Below are 19,191 nucleotides of genomic sequence, written 5' to 3' on the forward strand. Positions count from 1 at the left end.
AAATAAGACTCTTGTACAAACTTATTTATAAATACTAGTAACCTCCGCGCTCATGGAGTAGTTTGCAGGTGATATTTAGCTGGAAGGTTCTTAATTGGGACCCTGCTGAGATCAACTACAGAGTGCTGTCTGACGTCACATTGTGGAATCTGATTTGCGATGGGCGTTTTAAGGGCAAATTATGCGATATTTAATAATTATTTGTATTATGTGTTTAAAATCATCAAGTACCAAGTGGGTAAAATATCAGACTTCACATAAACAGTGAAGAAACTTTTTATTTTATCTATCTATGGTCTTCAACTTTAACAATGACACCCAAATACGACTAAATGTATTAAATGCATACTGCAATGATGTACCACTATTTTATATGTTCTAATTATTTCTGAGTTTCATGAGGATTCAGAGTGCTTTAAGTGAAGTTCATCATTATTTTCTTGGATTGCTACCGTGCGGAGACACGCTCTTCATCAGGCTCAAACAAAATACTCCAACCAGACTTAAAAGCCCACAAAGGAGAGAAGCATATTTGAAGACAAAGATCATGGAAAAGAAGGCTCCCAACAAAATTAAGTTTAGACTCTCAAACCCAATCAGACCCCAGTCTCAACTGCCACCCTTCGCGCCTGCAAGATAACAGGTCGCATCAGAGACTTGCGATCGCACCAAATATATTACATCATAGATCTTAGCTTAACATATAATACAGGCCTATAGATCCTAAAAATAAATATTGTTAGATTACATTTACTCTTGTGGGTGTCCCATAAGTAGGCGACGGAAGCTGGGGATGAGGGGACGAGGTCCCCTAAGTTTTTCCATGGGGACGGGGCGTCGCCCCTAAAAATCCTAATAGAAGAAAAGGAAATAATTGCATCTTCCTTACAACAGTGTTTTGGGCCAATAGGGTCAAATTGTCAATTTTGCGCGCTTCGCGCAAACTGGCCTATCAATTAGCAGAATTCACCTTCATTTGGGGCTAAAATAGTCTGAAATTTAACATTTTTGCTCGCGCAGTAATATCAGAACAATGGTCTGTCTCCCTTAACGCTTCCACAGTCAGGGGGGGGGGTCCAAATTTCGCTCCTCAGATCCTACATGCGTTTGAAATGCACTCTCCTTATCGTTTTAATAGGAAAGTCACTTGACCGAGTTATTGACCAAAATATTTAATAATAATAATAATAAATCCTGCGTACCCTTAATTCTGATCTGCAACTGATCCGATGGCTGACCGTGTTCAGGTCATGGAAAGCCGGCCTTGTTATGTTATTCTTTGCAAGCAGGGTGGGGGAGCTTTCTTATCACGTCACAAGAAAGTGACTCAATGTTGCTTAAAATAGGCTGATTTGACCAATCTTTCATTGCCTATTCTTATTACCATCATTGTATGTATCATTATATTTCTTGCATCACGACAAGGAACATCAGAATCAAATTGTTTTCACAATGGCGGCAGAATGGGATGCGTTTGTGAAGCGATCAATCAGCAAGGTATGTAATCAAAATGGCACCTGCACGTGCAGGGGTAAGCAAGTGTGAAATATTTTGCGGTTTTATCATTTTTATATAATAAATATATACATCGTCGTCATACTTATTCATTTTACCAAGTCTATTATAGCTTATTATTAGGAATATCCCGAACATAATTCTTGTTAATGCTCTCACAAATTTGTTACTTTTAACTAGACAATGAACGGCGCGCAAGAACAATATTTGTCTTAATTTTATGATGTATACATGTAAAGAGTAAGACCGGATGTAAGATCACCACGACTTCGTTCCACAACAATTCCAAGCGAATGTAAAAACTAATATCATACAGAAAGTACGAGTAAAGTTGAAGGGAGACCCGAAGGGAGACAACAATCGGTGAACGTATGTCAACTTTCCCGGTCACGGCTCGCCCCGGAAGACTGCGCCATGTTGAAAAATCACTGATTATTAGGCAGTAAACGATACGGATTTACAAATGCGCCAGCATTGTTCAATACCAAAATGACTCGTTAACTATAAACTTAACAATATTTCACTCTGTTGGAATTGACTTAAATGTGTTTGGTTTGGAAATAATTATAACCATGATAACTAAGAGTAAATTATTACCAATTTTTTCAAATGTGACAATAACAAAAGAAGTTTATTTTTTCCTATCCTTTGATATACATTAATAAATAAATTTAGTTTATTTACAAAGTATTTTTAAAGTTCATCATTACAATAGCTTTTCAGTGACTGACCTCAGATTATATAGGCCGAAATATTAAAATGAGAGAAAATGTAATAAATCGAGACGGAAAGCAGAAAATGAATATTGTGATTTGTGTTTTTTACAGTACCGTCATAGAGACAAGACGAAGAAAGACGTGTTGATGGTGCTAAAAGGTTACAAAGGACTTAGACCAAAGGTGGATTTCTACAGTAAGTATCAAAAAGATAATCGACATTTTAATAGTAAGGAGTATGTAGGGGTGTACAAGGATCTAAATGAAAGCAACAAAGTATAGGATAGACGCGGGGTTCCGGGATTGAAGACACTTGCTAGTAAAGATAGTATGTATGATTGAAACTCAAATCCATAATTCCATCATGTTTATATGACAATATTTCATGAAATAGTCTTCATAAAAACTTGTTTGTATTTCAGCCTTTAATGACGGTACTAGGAAGGAATTATTATGTTTAGAAGGAACAATACCAATTCAATTTAAAGGTAAGTGTCCATCTAATCGTTGTTCTCTTTAGTCTCTTATCACTGAATATACAACCAATTCCTCTGGATTCATATAAATCCACACGCAAAAGATTTATAAAGTTATATCATGCAAACGAAACGTTTCTCTTCCGCATTTTCATTTGAATTCATCCAACACATAACAAGATACATGTATATAAGATAAGTAGTTAAAGACCCATTCAGTGATCCTAACGAGAGTGTAAAAAAAAATCGTTTATAAATTGCTTAATAGTGAAGGATAAGTCATTCAAATTGTCATTTGGTATTTTGGAAATGAAAAATTTGGCAAAAAACGAAGAAAACGGCAATTGACGAAGTTGAAGCCCCATTCAAATACATGTAGCTAATTTAATAAATTACAGATTCATGTAAATTCCTTATTTTGTCTTAAATACACGGCTTTCGGCTGAACCACTATCAGGTTATGTTAACACATTAATGACAATGACAAAGGTACCAAAATCTGAATTTTGATTATTTTTACGATCGTTCGGATGAGCAAATCACTGAATGGGCCTTTAATACGCCACCAAATTATAGATACAGAATGTGTAGAATTATAAGTAAGATTTTAATGTTTAAAAAATAACCGTTTCCATTAACGGTACTTTACGAAGCATACATCATATGATCAAAAAGGTACAATTTGGTTACTTTATTCCAATCTATATGAGCTTATATGCAAAAGCCGTCTCACATTTTACCCGTATTTCTATCGCAGGTAATACGTATAACATCCCGATCCATGCTTGGTTAATGGACACACATCCAGACAATGCCCCGTTGTGTTTTGTGGTCCCTACGCCAGATATGTTGATAAAACCATCCGTCAATGTCGACGGTAATGGAAGGATTTACTTACCATACCTACAAGACTGGAGACATGTAAGTGTGTATATTATAAATGTAGAAATGAAATTGATTATGCTATGGTTAACTGATATATAAAATAAAAACCCTTTCCAGAAAATGTACAAGTATGAAAAAGGAGCAATCATCATAATGAGAACACGCACTAATATTGATGGCAGTGTACGTTTTCCTGTTTTTGGGTGTACTGTACACAAAAAGAACTCTGAATTTATGATGTCAAATGATGATTACACTCTCAGAAAAAAAGGTGCAACTTGGAACCTTTTTTTGTCCCGTATACATCACTCTAAGCAATGGTTAAGTTCTAAGCGGAAACCTGAAAAGTTAAAGATTAAAAGGCCTAGGAACTTTCCAATCCATTAATTCAGTGCCTCATCACAAAGTTAAGAAAAGTGAAAAGGAGTGTTAACATTTTTGGTTCAAAAATCATTTTCTTGGCTAAACAATCTTTTTTTTCTGTTCTGTTCTACTTAGGACCCTTTAAGGTTTAATATTTAAGTTTCTTAATGGTTCCTCAAAGGTTCTTCAAGCTAAGGATTCTATAAAGAACCATTTTCTTGGCTAAAGAACTTTCTTTGGTTCTGCAAAAAACCCTATTGGTTTTCCATGGGGGTCTTAACCAAAAAAGTTCTTTTCTAAGAGTGTAGGTTGCTGTTGATTACTCATATTTCCAAGTATTTTAAAGCAAGACATTAACAAATTTAATAATACATGTATGACTAATGATTTTCTGGTAAAATCTTACATTTTTTTTCAATTTCTTGCAGCCTTCATCGGATTTGACAGGCCTAGTACAAGTATTGGGTGCAGTGTTTAGTGAAAAATCACCTTTATACGCCAAGTCCGTTGGTTCTAACCCAGCCTATTCACCAGGGGCATCAAAGCGAGTTGCACCAACAAGTAAGTCAAAGCATTGGGCTATTCCATTTAAAATCCACACTACCCCTGTGGAAAATTTAGCTAAAGTCTTCCACATAGGGTGTATAAGTTTTGAATAGAATAGAAAATTTGAAATACTCACTCCAGTTGTGAAAGATAGGTAAAACCATAATACAGGGGGAGTATGGGTATCAAAATGATTAACTCTGACCAATTACATTTGAAAAACTTACTCCCCCTGTGGAAGGTATTTCCAAAATCTTCCACAGGAGTAGTGTGGACTTCAACTGGAATAACCTATTAAATTACTTCTTACACTTAAGGGCTGGGGTATGAACGTTTGGACAGTATTTATTTTGGGACATTAGAGCACATCAGACATATCGAATTGCATTCTGAATACGAAGAATGTCATTCTGATATCAAATAATTTTGATTTTTGAAATTCGCAATTTAATACACATTTTATGGCAAATCATTAAAATTGATATTTTTGATATTTAACAGTACTTGAAGTAAACTTTATAAATCTGATGATTTATACTTAAAGGCGTATGTAGGTGGGATGAAAAGCCGACGATCAATTGAAAATTTTGACCTTTTATATTGAAGATATGGATTTTTTTTCCAAAAACACCAAAAAAAAATAGGTCTTTTGGGAAAAAATCCATATCTTCAATATGAAAGGTCAAAATTTTCAATTGACCGTCGGCTTTTCTCCCTGCTACATACACTTTAAGAATATATCATTAGATTTATATAATTTACTTCGAGGACTGTTATATATCAAAAATTTGAAAAATATCAAATTTGTATAATTTGTCATAAAATTTGTATTATATTGTGATTTTAAAAAATGAAAATTATTTGATATCAGAAAGACATGCTTCAGTATTCAGAATGCAATTCGATAGGTCTGAGGTGCTCTCATGTCCCACAAAAAATACTGTCGAAACGCAATAAACGCTCATTTTGGATCCCTTAACTGTTGAAAGTTATTATTTTAGTGGAAAATGTTCATATGATCTGTTAAACCTAAGAATATTCAATGGTGTCAAATTATTTTGTAATTATGAAAAGCAAACCCTTTGAAATACAATTTCTTGTAATGTATAACCACACTAGTGAAGGATCAGCTTTTTTTAACCACATGAAGTTATACTTAACACCACCAGAATGATATCAATTATTTTCACATAAAGGACTCACTGCAGATTTAAACATTAAGACATTTTTCTTGTCTGCAAGGCAATTTACAATTTGTATATATAATTGAACTGGGCAAATGGATAAAGGTCATAATTGAATATGATATTGTTCTGCATGATCGCATTTCTTAAAAAGTTTTCTGTTTGAAAACAAATACTCAGAAAACAAATTCCTTTTCCATCTTCCTACATTGATTTATATCAAATTACTTTCATACTGAACTTTTTACCCACATCACATGGCCAAGATACCAAGATTTTGTGACAAGGGCTTGTGTTAATATTCTTGGAAGGGTTTAAGAACCAAAGATGAAATATTATTAAAGATTCTTGGCTCTCTGTCATATCGAGATTGAGGGATGAATGTGGTAAAGGCTCCCAAGTGTAATGTTAATGATAAACATGATTGCATTTATACTCAATGTTACACAGGGGAGCTATTGGAGATGGGTCTTTGTTGCACTGAGCCTTTGATATGTTAAACTATAAACTTAGATGTAACGAAGCCATGACAGCTACAATATAGTTGTACTCACTTATGAAAATATAATATCTTTACAGGTCTAGCTGTACCGTTACCATCCTACATGGACACCAGCAGCTCACCCTCAACAGAAGTGCTTCAGTTACAATCAGAGCTACGTTCTCTCAAAGATAAACTTCGCATTATGGAGGTCAGAGATTCATCTTCCAGTTCATATTATGAGACTAAATTCAAAGATAAGAAGTCACCAGACGAACCAAGTTCAGAGGTTTGCAAGCTGTGTATGGCAAGACGGAGGACCACTGTGTTCTTGTGTGGTCACAGTGCTTGCAAGGAATGCGCTGAATCGTTAATAAACTGTCTTAAATGCAAACAACGTATAACCAAAAAGATTGTACTCAAAGACTATTAAACTTTGTTATCAAGTATTTATATACAATTGTACATATACATATTCATGTACCTTACTATTAGTCGTAATACAAGCTTATAGTAACCGAACTCCTTTCAAAAAATTAAATGGACAAAACAAGTGCAGAATGAGTACGTAAAATAGGAAAGCATGAAAATGATATATGACAGCAAAATTATCTAAAATGCCATACAAAATGTATGTAAACCAGTTATCCATTCCATTTTTGATAGGGAATATGTGGTATTTCCCAGCAAACACAAAATGGTTTTGTTGTGATAAAACCAAAACAAATCAAAATTAACAATTTTCACTGCAATTTTGCAGAAATTCATGATATTTAGCCCCTGAAATGCACTTCCCACATGCCCCTGGAAAATACACTCTGGTGCTACCACTGAAAGTGAGGCAGTGGCAATGTCATCTACTATGTGATTATTATATGCTGCATTATATGAAGAGGTATGTATTACACTACACTACACTACATTACATACGTACCTAATATAATTGTGATAATTAGTATTACTGTACCAAATTTAAGAGGTGATATGAAAAGTGTTGTGAAAAATCAACAATTTTACTTAAAATATCCTCTTATTTGAAAACAAAATACTAGATTTGAAATAGGCAACACATTTTACTATATTGCTTACACTACCAGCAGACTTCATGAGGCATCTATTTAACAGTGAAGAAGGCTGTCATGATTGGCAGTTTTCCATTTTCCTTCCACTCTTTCCCAGATGCCTCCCCTATCAGGTAAACACAAAACATGTTAACATAACATTGGACAAGTAATGACAACATTAAAAAAATGTTGCTGATTGTTTTTTCATATAAAACATTTTAAAACTGTTTTCATGAGCTTTATATAACCCAACAATAAATGTTATCAAAACGTTTTGACCAAAACCAAAATGTGTTTGAAGTCATGTGTGGCAGTGGATCCAGCACAGCAAATGAAGTTACAACTTTTCTTTCCAGTATTGCCTGTGCCAAGGTGCTGGGAATCAGCATAATTAAAACATCTGATGTATTTCTTGTATACCTAATAGTAACAAGTAATAATTTAATAGTGTCAATGAGCAGGCCTAAACTTATATTTCTGTTGCAATTTAACCAAATATATTACATTTCAAAAAGGAGTCAACACCCATTTGCAAAGACCTTTTGCAGTGTTTGATTTAATTGGCGCAATTTATGGCGTAAATATGAAGTTGGGTTCTTATTGGCTAATTGAATTACGTCATAATCACATCAGCACCTCATTCGCCGATCAATCTGTGTAGTAGCATATGACGCAGGCGTGACCTAGTTCTTTTTACACGGTCAGTCGGCAGCAGTGTGAAAGTCTTTGCAAAAGACTGTAAGAACTGCAAATAATTCTCGCTATTCACAATAAGGGTGCCGCCAGCGGTTTGCGATGTAATCGTGATGTATCATGGGAAAAGGTCGACATCCAAGTCGCGCAATACGAATATTACCATGCTATTACATAGGAACATGTGACAATATTTTTAGTTTGTCAATATAACGGTATTATTACACGCAAATCGATAGAGAAAAAATTAATTGTGCACATTTCAAATCACATTATTAAGTATTATTGAGTATCGATTCGCGTGTAACACCTTTATTTTGACAAACTAAAAAAATATTGTCACGTATGTAATAGCATGGTAATATTCGTATGTAATAGCATGGTAATATTCGTATTGCGCGGACTTGGATGTCGACCTTTTCCCATGATACATCACAATTACATCGCAAACCGCTGGCGGCGCCCTTATTGTGAATAGCGAGAATTTGTGTATTAGTTGTGCAGTAGGCCCTACTTATTTCATAGAAACAATACATTCATAAGCATGTTATTTACATCTGTGTTATTTACCAACTGTGTTACCATCAAACAATTTGCAGGTATCAAACTAGGCCCTTCACACTTGATTCAGAGTTTCCCTTCACATATTTTCAGAAAACAGATGTAACTTTTTCATTATTTATAATTAATTATTCCAAATTTTCATTATCAGTCAAAATGTGGCACAAGCTTAAATGTATTGAAGAAATGTGTTACTCTATTTAAAATTCACACTACCCATGTAGAAGATTTTGGAAATATCTCCAACAGGGGGAGTATGAATTTCAAATGGAATTAACACATTAGCAGCTCTATTTGAAGCTCATTCTCCCTCAGGGAAAGAGTCAGGTTGAATCTTTCTCAGAGGGTGATGCCTAATGTGCTAATTCCATTTGAAATTCATACTCCCCCTGTGGAAGATATTTCCAAAATCTTCCACATGGGTAGTGTGATTTTTAAATGGTATTGCCCATTGGATGATTTACTTTGCTCCAGCAGGTGTTGTATGTGAAGTGAATTCAGATTGAATACAGAGTAAACAAAAGTGCACAAATTAAGGATTTTTCACTGCTAAAACAGACTTTTGATCATTTTAATTTATGAAAAATTGCAATGAAGAATTAAAACACAGGTATGAATTTCAAATGCGGGTGAGTGATGGAAAACTCGGAATCAAGTGCAAAGGGCCTTATCATTCAACCTTTTGATCAGTACTGAGTAGTTCAGAGCTTGAATGATTATAGCAGAGTGCATATTCATTATGACAGTTTTGAAACAAATTATTCCTTCCATTATTACCTCAAACAAACATACACCAATCATTTTATATGCTAATAGTAAGATCTACAAAATATGGCACACGATCAAGGGAAATGAGTTGGATTTTTCATTGATTGACAAATTAACATAACTTTGCAAACAAAGGTTGAATCAGCATGGGGTTTTCAGTTTCTGAAAGCTCTACATGTCCTCTTTAAAAACATATGTAAAACACGTTTTCAACCAGGGTCAACATGCAACTCATTCCCCTTGATCATGTCACATACGTTACTAAAATATAAAAAATCAAACATATTCCCATATTTCTGTCCCTCTTTGAGCATTTTGTTTGATTGGACAAGAAAAACAAGCATGTCTAACATAAAATAGTCAAACATTTCATCAAAGTTTACTGAAATGTTTACCAAAATGTACATTGAATTTCTGAATACTGCATTTTTATCCATGTTCATGCAATAAATTGCAATTGTATCTTTTACTTTAAAAGTATACCCATTTATTTCTAAAAGCTTTATAGATGCTTATGTTCTTTGTTTGTTCATGTTTTATGTTTCTTTTATAATAATGTGCTTTGACAAATTGTGAAATACAGGGTGTCCCAGAAAAAATTACCGAGCGAATAAAATTGAACGTAAGTCGAGAAATAGACATCAGAATCATAATATTTAATATATAACGCATAGCTTATTTTGTTATGCATCACATACGAAAATTTTATTTAATTTGTTTGACTGGTTGCGAAGAAATGAACGATAGCATAATCGTGCATCAATGCAGTTCATTCCAAGTTTGATCAAAAGCGCTTTTTTTCATACTCGCTCACTGCTTCCTTAAGTTTGTGTATCTCATTAAATTTAGTCCACATTATCTATTTTATAATCAGACGGTGTTATGTCATTCATGCTTTTACTGAAGATTAATAACAGTTTGTCCGAGAAAACTTTGATTGCTGCAAATGGAAGCTTTCCAACTTTAATTCTTTATGTTGCGCAAACGGCAAATATGTTGTATTTTAACTTTCCAAAGAACATTTGAGCCAAGAATGACAATGATCAAGTGCTTACAGCTTTATGTGTGATTTTTGATATCATGCAACATTAATGTTGAATTTTTAAAAGATTTAAACTTTGCATTACAATTTCTTGGAAATATTCCAAAAACATTAATGTGTGTGAGAATTTTTTTAAGCCAGCTGGAATTCTTTATACAATAATTCTTTATGCAACATTTATATCAACATTAACGAACAAATATATTTACAAGTACCGAGCATCATCTTACATGCAAGCTTTCATTTTCAATATCGTGCAGGTTTTCAAATTTGAACAAAACCTAATTAAATGTTTTGCAAGAAACAGATTGTTTAAAAAGAATGAAAAGGATTTCACAGAACAAAATATGAAGCCCATTGACAGTTAACCACTAGTGCGCATTGTGTTGAATGATCTTTCTTTCAAACTTGGAACGAAGTGAATTGACGCATGTGTTATGTAATCGCTCATTTCTTCGCGATTAGTCAACCGATTCAAGTAAAATTGACATATAAGATGCAAAATAAGATGAGCTACACGCTGATGTTTAGTTTTTGGGATTCTGATGTCCATTTCTCGACTTACGTCCAAATTCATTCGCCCGGTAATTTTTTATGGGACACCCTGTATGCAATATAAATGCTTATAATAATAATAATAATAATACATGAAAATATTACTTTCTTTCTCACATAGTGCCCCCAATATTTCTAACTGTAATTTACACTGGAATAAAGCAAATACTAAGTGTGTTTACCCACCCCGTAATTTAAGTGGCATACACAGCTTTTCAAAAGTATGGGGAGGGCAGGTCTTGATCCCCCGACTGCTTCTCTTGCTTCTCTCATCATCATTGGTAGCCCAAAAAATTTCCCCAGACTGGGTACATTTATCCGATGACTGACAAATGTGGGGGATGGCCCTTGTCCTCTCTGCACATAATCTCGTATGAGAATTATGAACGATTTACAGTTTTACTATTAGCAATATATATTCAGAACTTATAAACCATAACTCCAAAGTACTATCCAATAAAATGACAGTACAACTGAATTATCAAATATAAACATTCTTTAGTCTCATTGTAGTTGTCTTATTGTATAACATATCTTTTAATATACATTTCATCTTGTCAAGTTTACAATCCTCTTCTGGGCTCTAGTGCTCCTTCTGTTGGTGTACAGAGGTTGGCTTGACAAACATCACTCTTAAGATAGCTATCACCCATGATGGTTGAAACTGTCAAATCAGTAAATGAGTTTTGGTTTTGACAAGATGAAATGTATATAAAGCCATCTTAATTTACTAATATGCAAAAAATGCATTCTGCATTAGCTTTCAATTTGGGTAGGGCTTTGAGATGAACTATTAAATTAAGATGGCCTTATGAGTTTCTACAAACCTAATGAACCTCTTCATGAATCTGTAACATATCATTCACTTGTTTTGCTGTAAATTTGTTACCCTACAATGTAGAGTCTGCATACATCATGAGAGGGAATGCGAAAATGATAAGTAAGTGGTCCCTTTTTGTCTGTAAACTGTTCCATTTTGTCTGGATAGCACTGTAGATCACCAATGTCAAAGCCTAATATTGCTGAATTATCAATTCAGAAAATGCCAGTGGTAGGTGTGGTTACAAGCACTTGAGCTACCCTGCCTGTGTCTACACGATCAGATATGCAAATTCTTATGCAAAATTCTTACATGTATGATAAAACTACATGTTGGGTCTTGAGATGGCCATGTGAGAGTACCAGGGCCGGTTTCTCAAAGCATAGCTAGTGGTCAGGCTTCCTAAGCCACCAGGTTTAAGCCCAATTAGTCATATAACAGTGATCCAATTTCACATCTATATCACCTAGAAAGATAAATCAATGAAATGGATCCACATTGGTAGGGCTAGCCTGCTGGCTTAGGAAGCCTGACCACTAACTAGCCAAGCTTCAAGAAATATGACCTTTAAGTCTTACCATGACCTTAAAAGTCTTACCACTCTTGCATCCAATGATACCAGATCCTCTACTGTAGATTATAGGATGTCACCTTCCACCAATCACAAAGCAGTTTTCTTCAGCATCATCTTCATTATCATCTTTCTCATCTTCACTTTCACTCTTGCTGTCAGAATCATCTCCTGTTTGAAATATGGAAACAGAAATAAGATTGAGAGAGGAGCAAGATGGAAATAAAGGAGAGAAAGGGAAGCATATTATAGATAATATTGAGGCCTACCATTAAAACAATGTTTCCAATTGTTGAGTTGCATTGCTCCAGCGGTTTTAATATGAGAAGCAAAAATATGTAAACAATGCCCCATAGGATAGTATATACACTTTCGGTGTGGTTACCTCAAATTACTACAAATGAAAATAATCTTGGGCATTAAATTTCACTTGGATAAAGAGAAAAATATGAGCGTAATCATGATTGCCACGGCAATTGATGTAATGATGCTTGATATGGTAGTTCCTATCCTGGCATATTTTACCATTCACTTACCTTCTCCTTCTTCTTGTAACTTTTGTTTCTTCTTTTCCTGCATCTTCTGTTTCTTCTTTTGTCTGGTATCAATAAAAGAGAAAAGAAATATTGACAAAAATACAATATTAAAGACATCTCAAAATGCTTAATACCATACAGTCCATCACTTTTTACAAACATTATTACATTTGAAAACTATATTTGGTATGGAATCATTATGAGATCATTGCTTTTCTTTATCATGGCTAACCAAATCCACCACTTGATACCCAATTGGCTGATTTATGAAATATTTTACCTAGATTCTTACTGTGTCTTGTTTTATAGTAACCAATGGTTACTAGTATGATTGGGTGACTTTTCAGTGATCTGGGCTAAAAAGTTGTGTCAATCCTGTTCTTTATTCTTTCAAGGTTGCCAAACCTGTCATTTGGTAACTTTATACTAGATGACTATCATCCTTCAACTAAAAATGGCCACCCCAAATCGGCAACCTTTGGGCAACTTCAGAGCTTTAGCTTTTTTCTTTGGCTAAATTTGCTACAAACACAACAAAGTGAGATTTTTTAAAATTTTTTCTGGATAAAATTCACAATAAATCGTACATTGTTCTTAAAAATTGGACTCAAAATAACCTGTAACACTGATTTCTGACCTCTAACAAATTATATTTTGGGTGTATTTTGAATTTTTATTCAACCTCTAATGTAACACCTGCAAAATGAGCTGGATTTCTCTAATTTATGGGAAATAGAAAGCATCTCATACAATACCTTTTTGCTCTCTTTTTAGCAGTTTTGTTGTCTGCCTTTTTCTGGTTTTCTTCTAACTTCTTATGGAACTCTTCATTCTTAGTTTCCTGAAATAAATAACATTTTAATTATCTTATTTAATGATACCTAGTGTAGATAATGACTCATTAATTCAAGATACTGTGACAATAGTAGTATTTCAAATCTAAAACAATGATCAAGGCTCCCGCTAGCCTTCAAAACTCTGCGTCCGATTGGACGCACAACTGTAAAACCCCCCGATTCCCGGTATTGCATCGCAGTTTGATGCAAATATTTGACTATTTCCTTTCAGAGATTTTAAAGATTTGTGTAAATATTATTGTCAATAACAAATTACGTGAATGCAAACTTGCTGACAATGTACGATTGTTTAGAAAGTTGTATTTTCAAAAGCTTATCACGTCTCACTGCCGTAAGAGTTTTCATTCATTTCATTGACTGGTGACAGGTCAATAACTCGTTTACTGATTGGTCCATTGGTTATGAATATTAATTAAGCTTTATTAGGAGAATTAGGAGTGATCAGTAAACGTAAGTTTCACGATTTTTATGATGATGAAGTTGGTAAGCTTATAATCACTAATTTTTGGGCTGTATCAACTTGCGTCCGACTGGACGCAACGGGTTGATGAAATTTGTTGAACATTGCGTCCAGCAATGCAAAAATGCATCTGGACGCAAGAATTCGCGTCCAGCGGGAGCCTTGACAATGATAACAATTTCTCAAATAGCGGCAAGTGGTGCGTGGCAGGGTTCTGAGTGGCGCGTGAACTCACTTTAAATAATAATGATAGTAAAAAATTCATTCACTCTGCAACCAGCATAATACCTGTAATACCATTGGTATGATTTATCAGAGACATGTTGATGTTGACGTATAATTATGACTGCATGTAATAAAACTTGGTTAAATTTATCAATGATCAAGTTCTACTCTTACAAGTATTATAAACCCTAACCCTTTAATACCCAAACCCTACCCTTCACCCTAACCTAATTTAACTAAGCCCTAATCCTAACCCTAACTTTGACCCTAATCCTAGCTTAACCCTATCCCTAACACTAACGTAACCCTAACCTAAAATGCCCTAAACCCTAATTTTAACAATTTTTGGACTAATGATCCTTCAGACTAATTATGGCCATTCCCCAAGCCATTCCCAGTTCTACAGATTATACCTGTTACATGAACAGAAACATCATCTCTAAAAACAACAACTGTATACTTCATACATACATGTAAACACAACAACGTTTGATTCTGAAACAGTCAGAGATATATCCCATGTCTTCATCAAACAAATAAAAATATCCAATTCACTTACAACTTCTCCAACACCTTGTATGAACATCTGTCTAGCATATTCCCTTCTTCTGAAACCTCTGTATACATGGAATTCTCCACTGCCAGCTCCAGCACTGGAACCTTTGTAAATAAGAAAACTTTTAAGTAAGACTCACCATACAATGCAATTTGTACACATTAAAAGAGTACATTCCCATATTTGACCCAATTACCAGTCCAGTCAGTCATGCTCAGGGGCTTATTAAAATTATGATATGAAAGTTACAAATAGGAATTTACATATGCATGAACATTCAAAATACAGTGCCTGATGAAGTCAAAATCATCATAATCCTATTGTGGAAGGTAAAAGGTAATTTAATTTAAGATAATATAATAGGATTTAGTGCCACCAAAAGGGGTTATTCCTTCATGTAATTTTACACGAAATTAGGGTTAGGGTTAGGGTTATGGTTAGGGTTAGTTTAGGGTTAGGATTAGGGTTAGGATTAGGGTTAGGGTTAGGATTAGGGTTATGATTAGGATTAGGCTTAGGGTTAGGGTTAGGATTAGGGTTAGAGTTAGGATTAGCTTACACGAAATAATTACATGAAGGATCGACCAAAAAAGGAGGTGCTCAGACAGATGTCACTTGCAAACATTCTGAAGGGGTGCTTCTTAGGGGAGGAGCACTAATTACACTGTAGGTCCAGTGCGGTAAGTATATTAATTTACATACATAACATGAAGGAAAATCAGTGATATTGAACCAGACCAACAAAGCGATTTATCGCGAGTGATATCATGCCGACCGAGAGAATTTTGGTACTTTGTATTGTGTTTGTTAATAAACTGTATGTGTAGAGTCATGTTTGGCAAAAGCCAACATCTGGGTTTGCAGATCAATCTAAGAAGGAGTCCAGCTTTGTATTTAATAGTCTACTCACCCATTACATCTCTCACAAATTCTGGGGGTGCCCTTGGTTTCCAATCCTTGGGTCTATCAGGTATATAAACATCTTTTTCCTGCATGATAAAAAGAGTACATGGCCAAATTGGACATTTTTAAAATCCTAATGTTTGGGTATGGACATTTGCTATATGGGTCTGTACTCTGATATGATTTCAAATATTTCTTCTTGCAATTTGAATCATTTCATTCTTTATATCTTTCACACATGCTTTCTTACGTTCATGTTTCTGATGTACTGAAACAGTGTTTTCATTTGCTTATTTCTAATCCTACAATAGAGAGTACTATAAAAACAAGTCACTTCTTGTCTCTGGAGAGTTGTCTGATAATCATAGGATAGCAATTTATTAGATCTATCATATATCATATTTAGGCCCCGCAAAAACGCAATTTTGAAGTAAAAAACGAGATCCAGAATTTTGAAAAGCGAGATTTTCCCCGAAAAACGGCACAAAAACGCCCGAAAATGCGAAAGATCTTCCAGTAATTCAATAAATATAATGATATTTGGCCTAAACTCATTTGAAATGAAATGTCAGTTTTTATTGAGTAAATGATGGCTTTTTCACTCGACCTTGTGCTTGCAATGCTGTTGAATTCTGCACTTTGGCGAAGTTGGAACTGCATTTTAATGGAATTTGGCGAACTTTTATGGCATAAAGCAACATTTTGTGCACTGCTTGGAAACTTTTTTAAAAAGCGAGATAATTGGTTAATAGCGAGAATCACGGCGTGAAAAGCGAGATTGCGTTTTTTGCCGGGCCTTATACTTAAGCTTCCAGAAAAGATGGTAAAACTAAAAGATATTTTTATTTGTGACATGATCAAGGGGAATGAGTCACATGTCGACCCTGGTCGAAAATGAGGTTTACATATGTTTCTAAAGAGGACAATTAGAGCTTTCAGAAACTGAAAACCCCATGTTGATAGTTTGATACGACTTTTCTTTACGTCAATTTATCAATCGCTGAAAACAATATAAAACAAAAGAATTTTAACACTTTCTTTGCCAATATCTCTAAATCAATAATAGCGACATGTGACTAATTTCCCTTGATCGTGTCACATTTGTTTACAACAACTGTACACCATCCATAGTTCATACCATTTAAGTCACTGCTATTACACTGTCCAGCTCTTGCACAAGGTTCTGCTATAGTATTACACTGTCTTCAGGTTTTGACTTTTTAGTAATCTCATGTTGTTTATGTAATCATTTGGTGATGCAGTTCTGACAATAGATTTTGTACCTGAAAACTATCCCTTTAAAATGCAGTATATGTGCTGCCCAAGTCGAGCATGTTGTGCCTGTACATGTATGTCTAAAATCAGGCAATGTGCAACTTTTTTGAGGTTCTGTATTTAGCAGATCATTGTGTCACACTAGAATATTTTGAGTTTGATGATGCGTGAGATTTTACAACTTTGGTAGCTCTTGGCGTGAGATTTTAATATCTTGGCGTGAGGGCACGACAAAGTGCCCAAAGGCGTGAGTCTCATGCTCAGTGCATGAGTCTATGAGATAGGTATCACAGGGAAACCTCAGTTAACACATTTGTTAGTCAGTCAAAATGGCCTAAACCGGCAATACAAATTTACATTGAAATTAAAAAGAAGCTTTTTAAGAAGGAAACCTTCATAAATATGTTGTCTATACTTCACTTGACCCAAATATATGATTTTTTTTGGTGATGAGAGACTCGCACATGGAATTTCAGAGAGATTTTGATAGCAGTTCCATTAAAAAAAGGTGCTATCGTCAAGAGACTAAGATCTAGATACACCCCCGTAATGCTGTTTTGGGGAATTTTGCTAGCAGAATCTTTTTGATGAAAGTCAATCTTTGACAAGATGTAACTTTGCTACGGAAAGTGCTATGACAAAAAGGTTTTCAGTGTTGGCTTTCTTTACTCAAGGGCTTTAATTTGATATATAAAATGATGCAGTTTGATGGCAAATTTGAATTCACCTGGCATACCTATATGAGAGTTGCATTGAAAGCTAAATTACCGGAAGGCGGAATACCGGTTCCGCGGTTATACATTTTGTACAAAACTAACTGTGAAAGCACACACATTTTTGTAATAGCCCTACAATGTATACATAAATTTATGTAGACGTTTGTTCCTTTCAAAATACCCTGGCGGTATCCTATGGGCACTGCACATACCGAGATATTGTGTTAAGCTTAAATTTGATAAATAAGCTTACCTGATTTCTCATCAATTTCTCTATTTGCATTCGTTGCTTATCGGCAGCAGTCTTTGGAAGAACAAGCGGCTGGTCCTTCTTTGGTTGATAGCGTTTCTTTTTATCTTGTTTTTCATCACTTTCGTCACCCATTATCTTTCAAATTGAGAAATATTCTGTGCTAAAATAAATGTGAATTCAGATCAATCGTTGAAAATTGAACGGGAGACGCGCTGCTGCATGCTTGAAACCGTTAACCACAGCTGTAATCATAACAAAACAGGGTCGGGTCATGTTTTAGGATGATCATGAAATTGATGTTCCTTACAAAAATTACCCTTTTCAGGTCATTTTATTGAGACAACCTTTGAATTGTGATCATGTTTGTGCACCTACACGCTAGTGGCACAATCCAAAGTATAATTCATTTTGGACAGTGCTCAAATCTGTGCATAACTCACTGCTGAATTATATAACTTGTAAGCTTATTGAACAGTGCACTGACTGTGATGTGGTCGTGAGGAGAGAAAAGCAAATCTGAATCTGAATCTGAATGTATACTGCATAACACTCCTGGTGGAGTTATACACGCAGGATGAGGTGTGCGCATGAAATTTACTAGTCTTGTTGGTTGAGGTGGCTTATGACGGCTGTTTTAAATTGCTTGGTGTCTTCTATGGTGGTTACTGAGTAGGGAAGTGAGTTCCAATCTTTGACTGTTTGGGGGAAAAAACTGTATTTGTGACAGTTCTTGTTTGATGTGATGATTTGATAGCAGTTGGGATGTTGGTGCCGTGACAGACGTCTGACCGGCAGAAGGAGGTCATTCACCGGCAGGGCGAGGAGGTTTTGTCTTGACTTCTGGAGAACTGATAATCTGCTTACTGTCCTTCTGTTCTTGAGTGAGTTCCATTGAAGGTTGTTGAGAATTTCAGTAACACTGCTGTGTCTGGAGTAGTCATTGACGACAAACCTTATGGCTCTGGCGCTGAATTTTTCTAATTTGTTAATAAGATCCTGTGTATGGGGGTCCCAAACTGAAGATGAGTACTCCAAGAGTGGGCGAACTAAGGTGAAATATGCATTTTCTTTGATGGATTTGTTGCAAGAGTAAAGGTTCCTTTTAATAAAGCCAAGTGATCTATTTGCAGAAGATGTAATACGATTGATGTGTTTATTCCAGGTTAGGTT

The 19,191-nt window shown here is 35.0% G+C and overlaps 2 protein-coding genes across 2 annotated transcripts; one reads left to right on the forward strand and one right to left on the reverse strand.

Moving 5' to 3' along the window:
- The first annotated feature begins 1,182 nt into the window (after positions 1-1,182).
- Positions 1,183-7,071, forward strand: LOC140155293 (tumor susceptibility gene 101 protein-like). The gene is made up of 6 exons (XM_072178069.1): positions 1,183-1,497; positions 2,343-2,427; positions 2,654-2,719; positions 3,465-3,628; positions 4,384-4,516; positions 6,265-7,071. Exons 1-6 carry the CDS (start codon positions 1,453-1,455, stop codon positions 6,597-6,599), a joined length of 828 nt encoding a protein of 275 aa, XP_072034170.1. The 5' UTR covers positions 1,183-1,452; the 3' UTR covers positions 6,600-7,071.
- A 3,836-nt stretch (positions 7,072-10,907) lies between these two features.
- LOC140155294 (PRKR-interacting protein 1 homolog) lies at positions 10,908-18,231 on the reverse strand. Its single transcript, XM_072178070.1, has 6 exons — positions 18,022-18,231; positions 15,785-15,863; positions 14,878-14,978; positions 13,532-13,617; positions 12,777-12,838; positions 10,908-12,411 (listed from the first exon to the last, which is right to left on the reverse strand). Exons 1-6 carry the CDS (start codon positions 18,151-18,153, stop codon positions 12,317-12,319), a joined length of 555 nt encoding a protein of 184 aa, XP_072034171.1. The 5' UTR covers positions 18,154-18,231; the 3' UTR covers positions 10,908-12,316.
- Between the last annotated feature and the right edge of the window lie 960 nt (positions 18,232-19,191).

This window comes from Amphiura filiformis, chromosome 6, assembly GCF_039555335.1.
Source record: "Amphiura filiformis chromosome 6, Afil_fr2py, whole genome shotgun sequence".
Lineage (NCBI taxonomy): Eukaryota > Metazoa > Echinodermata > Ophiuroidea > Amphilepidida > Amphiuridae > Amphiura > Amphiura filiformis.

Bases quoted from the DNA above. Each gene is read 5' to 3' on its own strand.
- LOC140155293 (XM_072178069.1), top strand. From the start codon at position 1,453: ATGGCGGCAGAATGGGATGCGTTTGTGAAGCGATCAATCAGCAAG. The intron at 1,498-2,342 runs GTATGTAATCAA...TGTTTTTTACAG, and splicing joins TGAAGCGATCAATCAGCAAG to TACCGTCATAGAGACAAGAC. The intron at 3,629-4,383 runs GTAAGTGTGTAT...AATTTCTTGCAG, and splicing joins ACCTACAAGACTGGAGACAT to CCTTCATCGGATTTGACAGG.
- LOC140155294 (XM_072178070.1), bottom strand. From the start codon at position 18,153: ATGGGTGACGAAAGTGATGAAAAACAAGATAAAAAGAAACGCTATCAA. The intron at 14,979-15,784 runs GTGAGTAGACTA...TTATTTACAAAG, and splicing joins ATTTGTGAGAGATGTAATGG to GTTCCAGTGCTGGAGCTGGC. The intron at 12,839-13,531 runs GTATTGTATGAG...TATTGATACCAG, and splicing joins GCTAAAAAGAGAGCAAAAAG to ACAAAAGAAGAAACAGAAGA.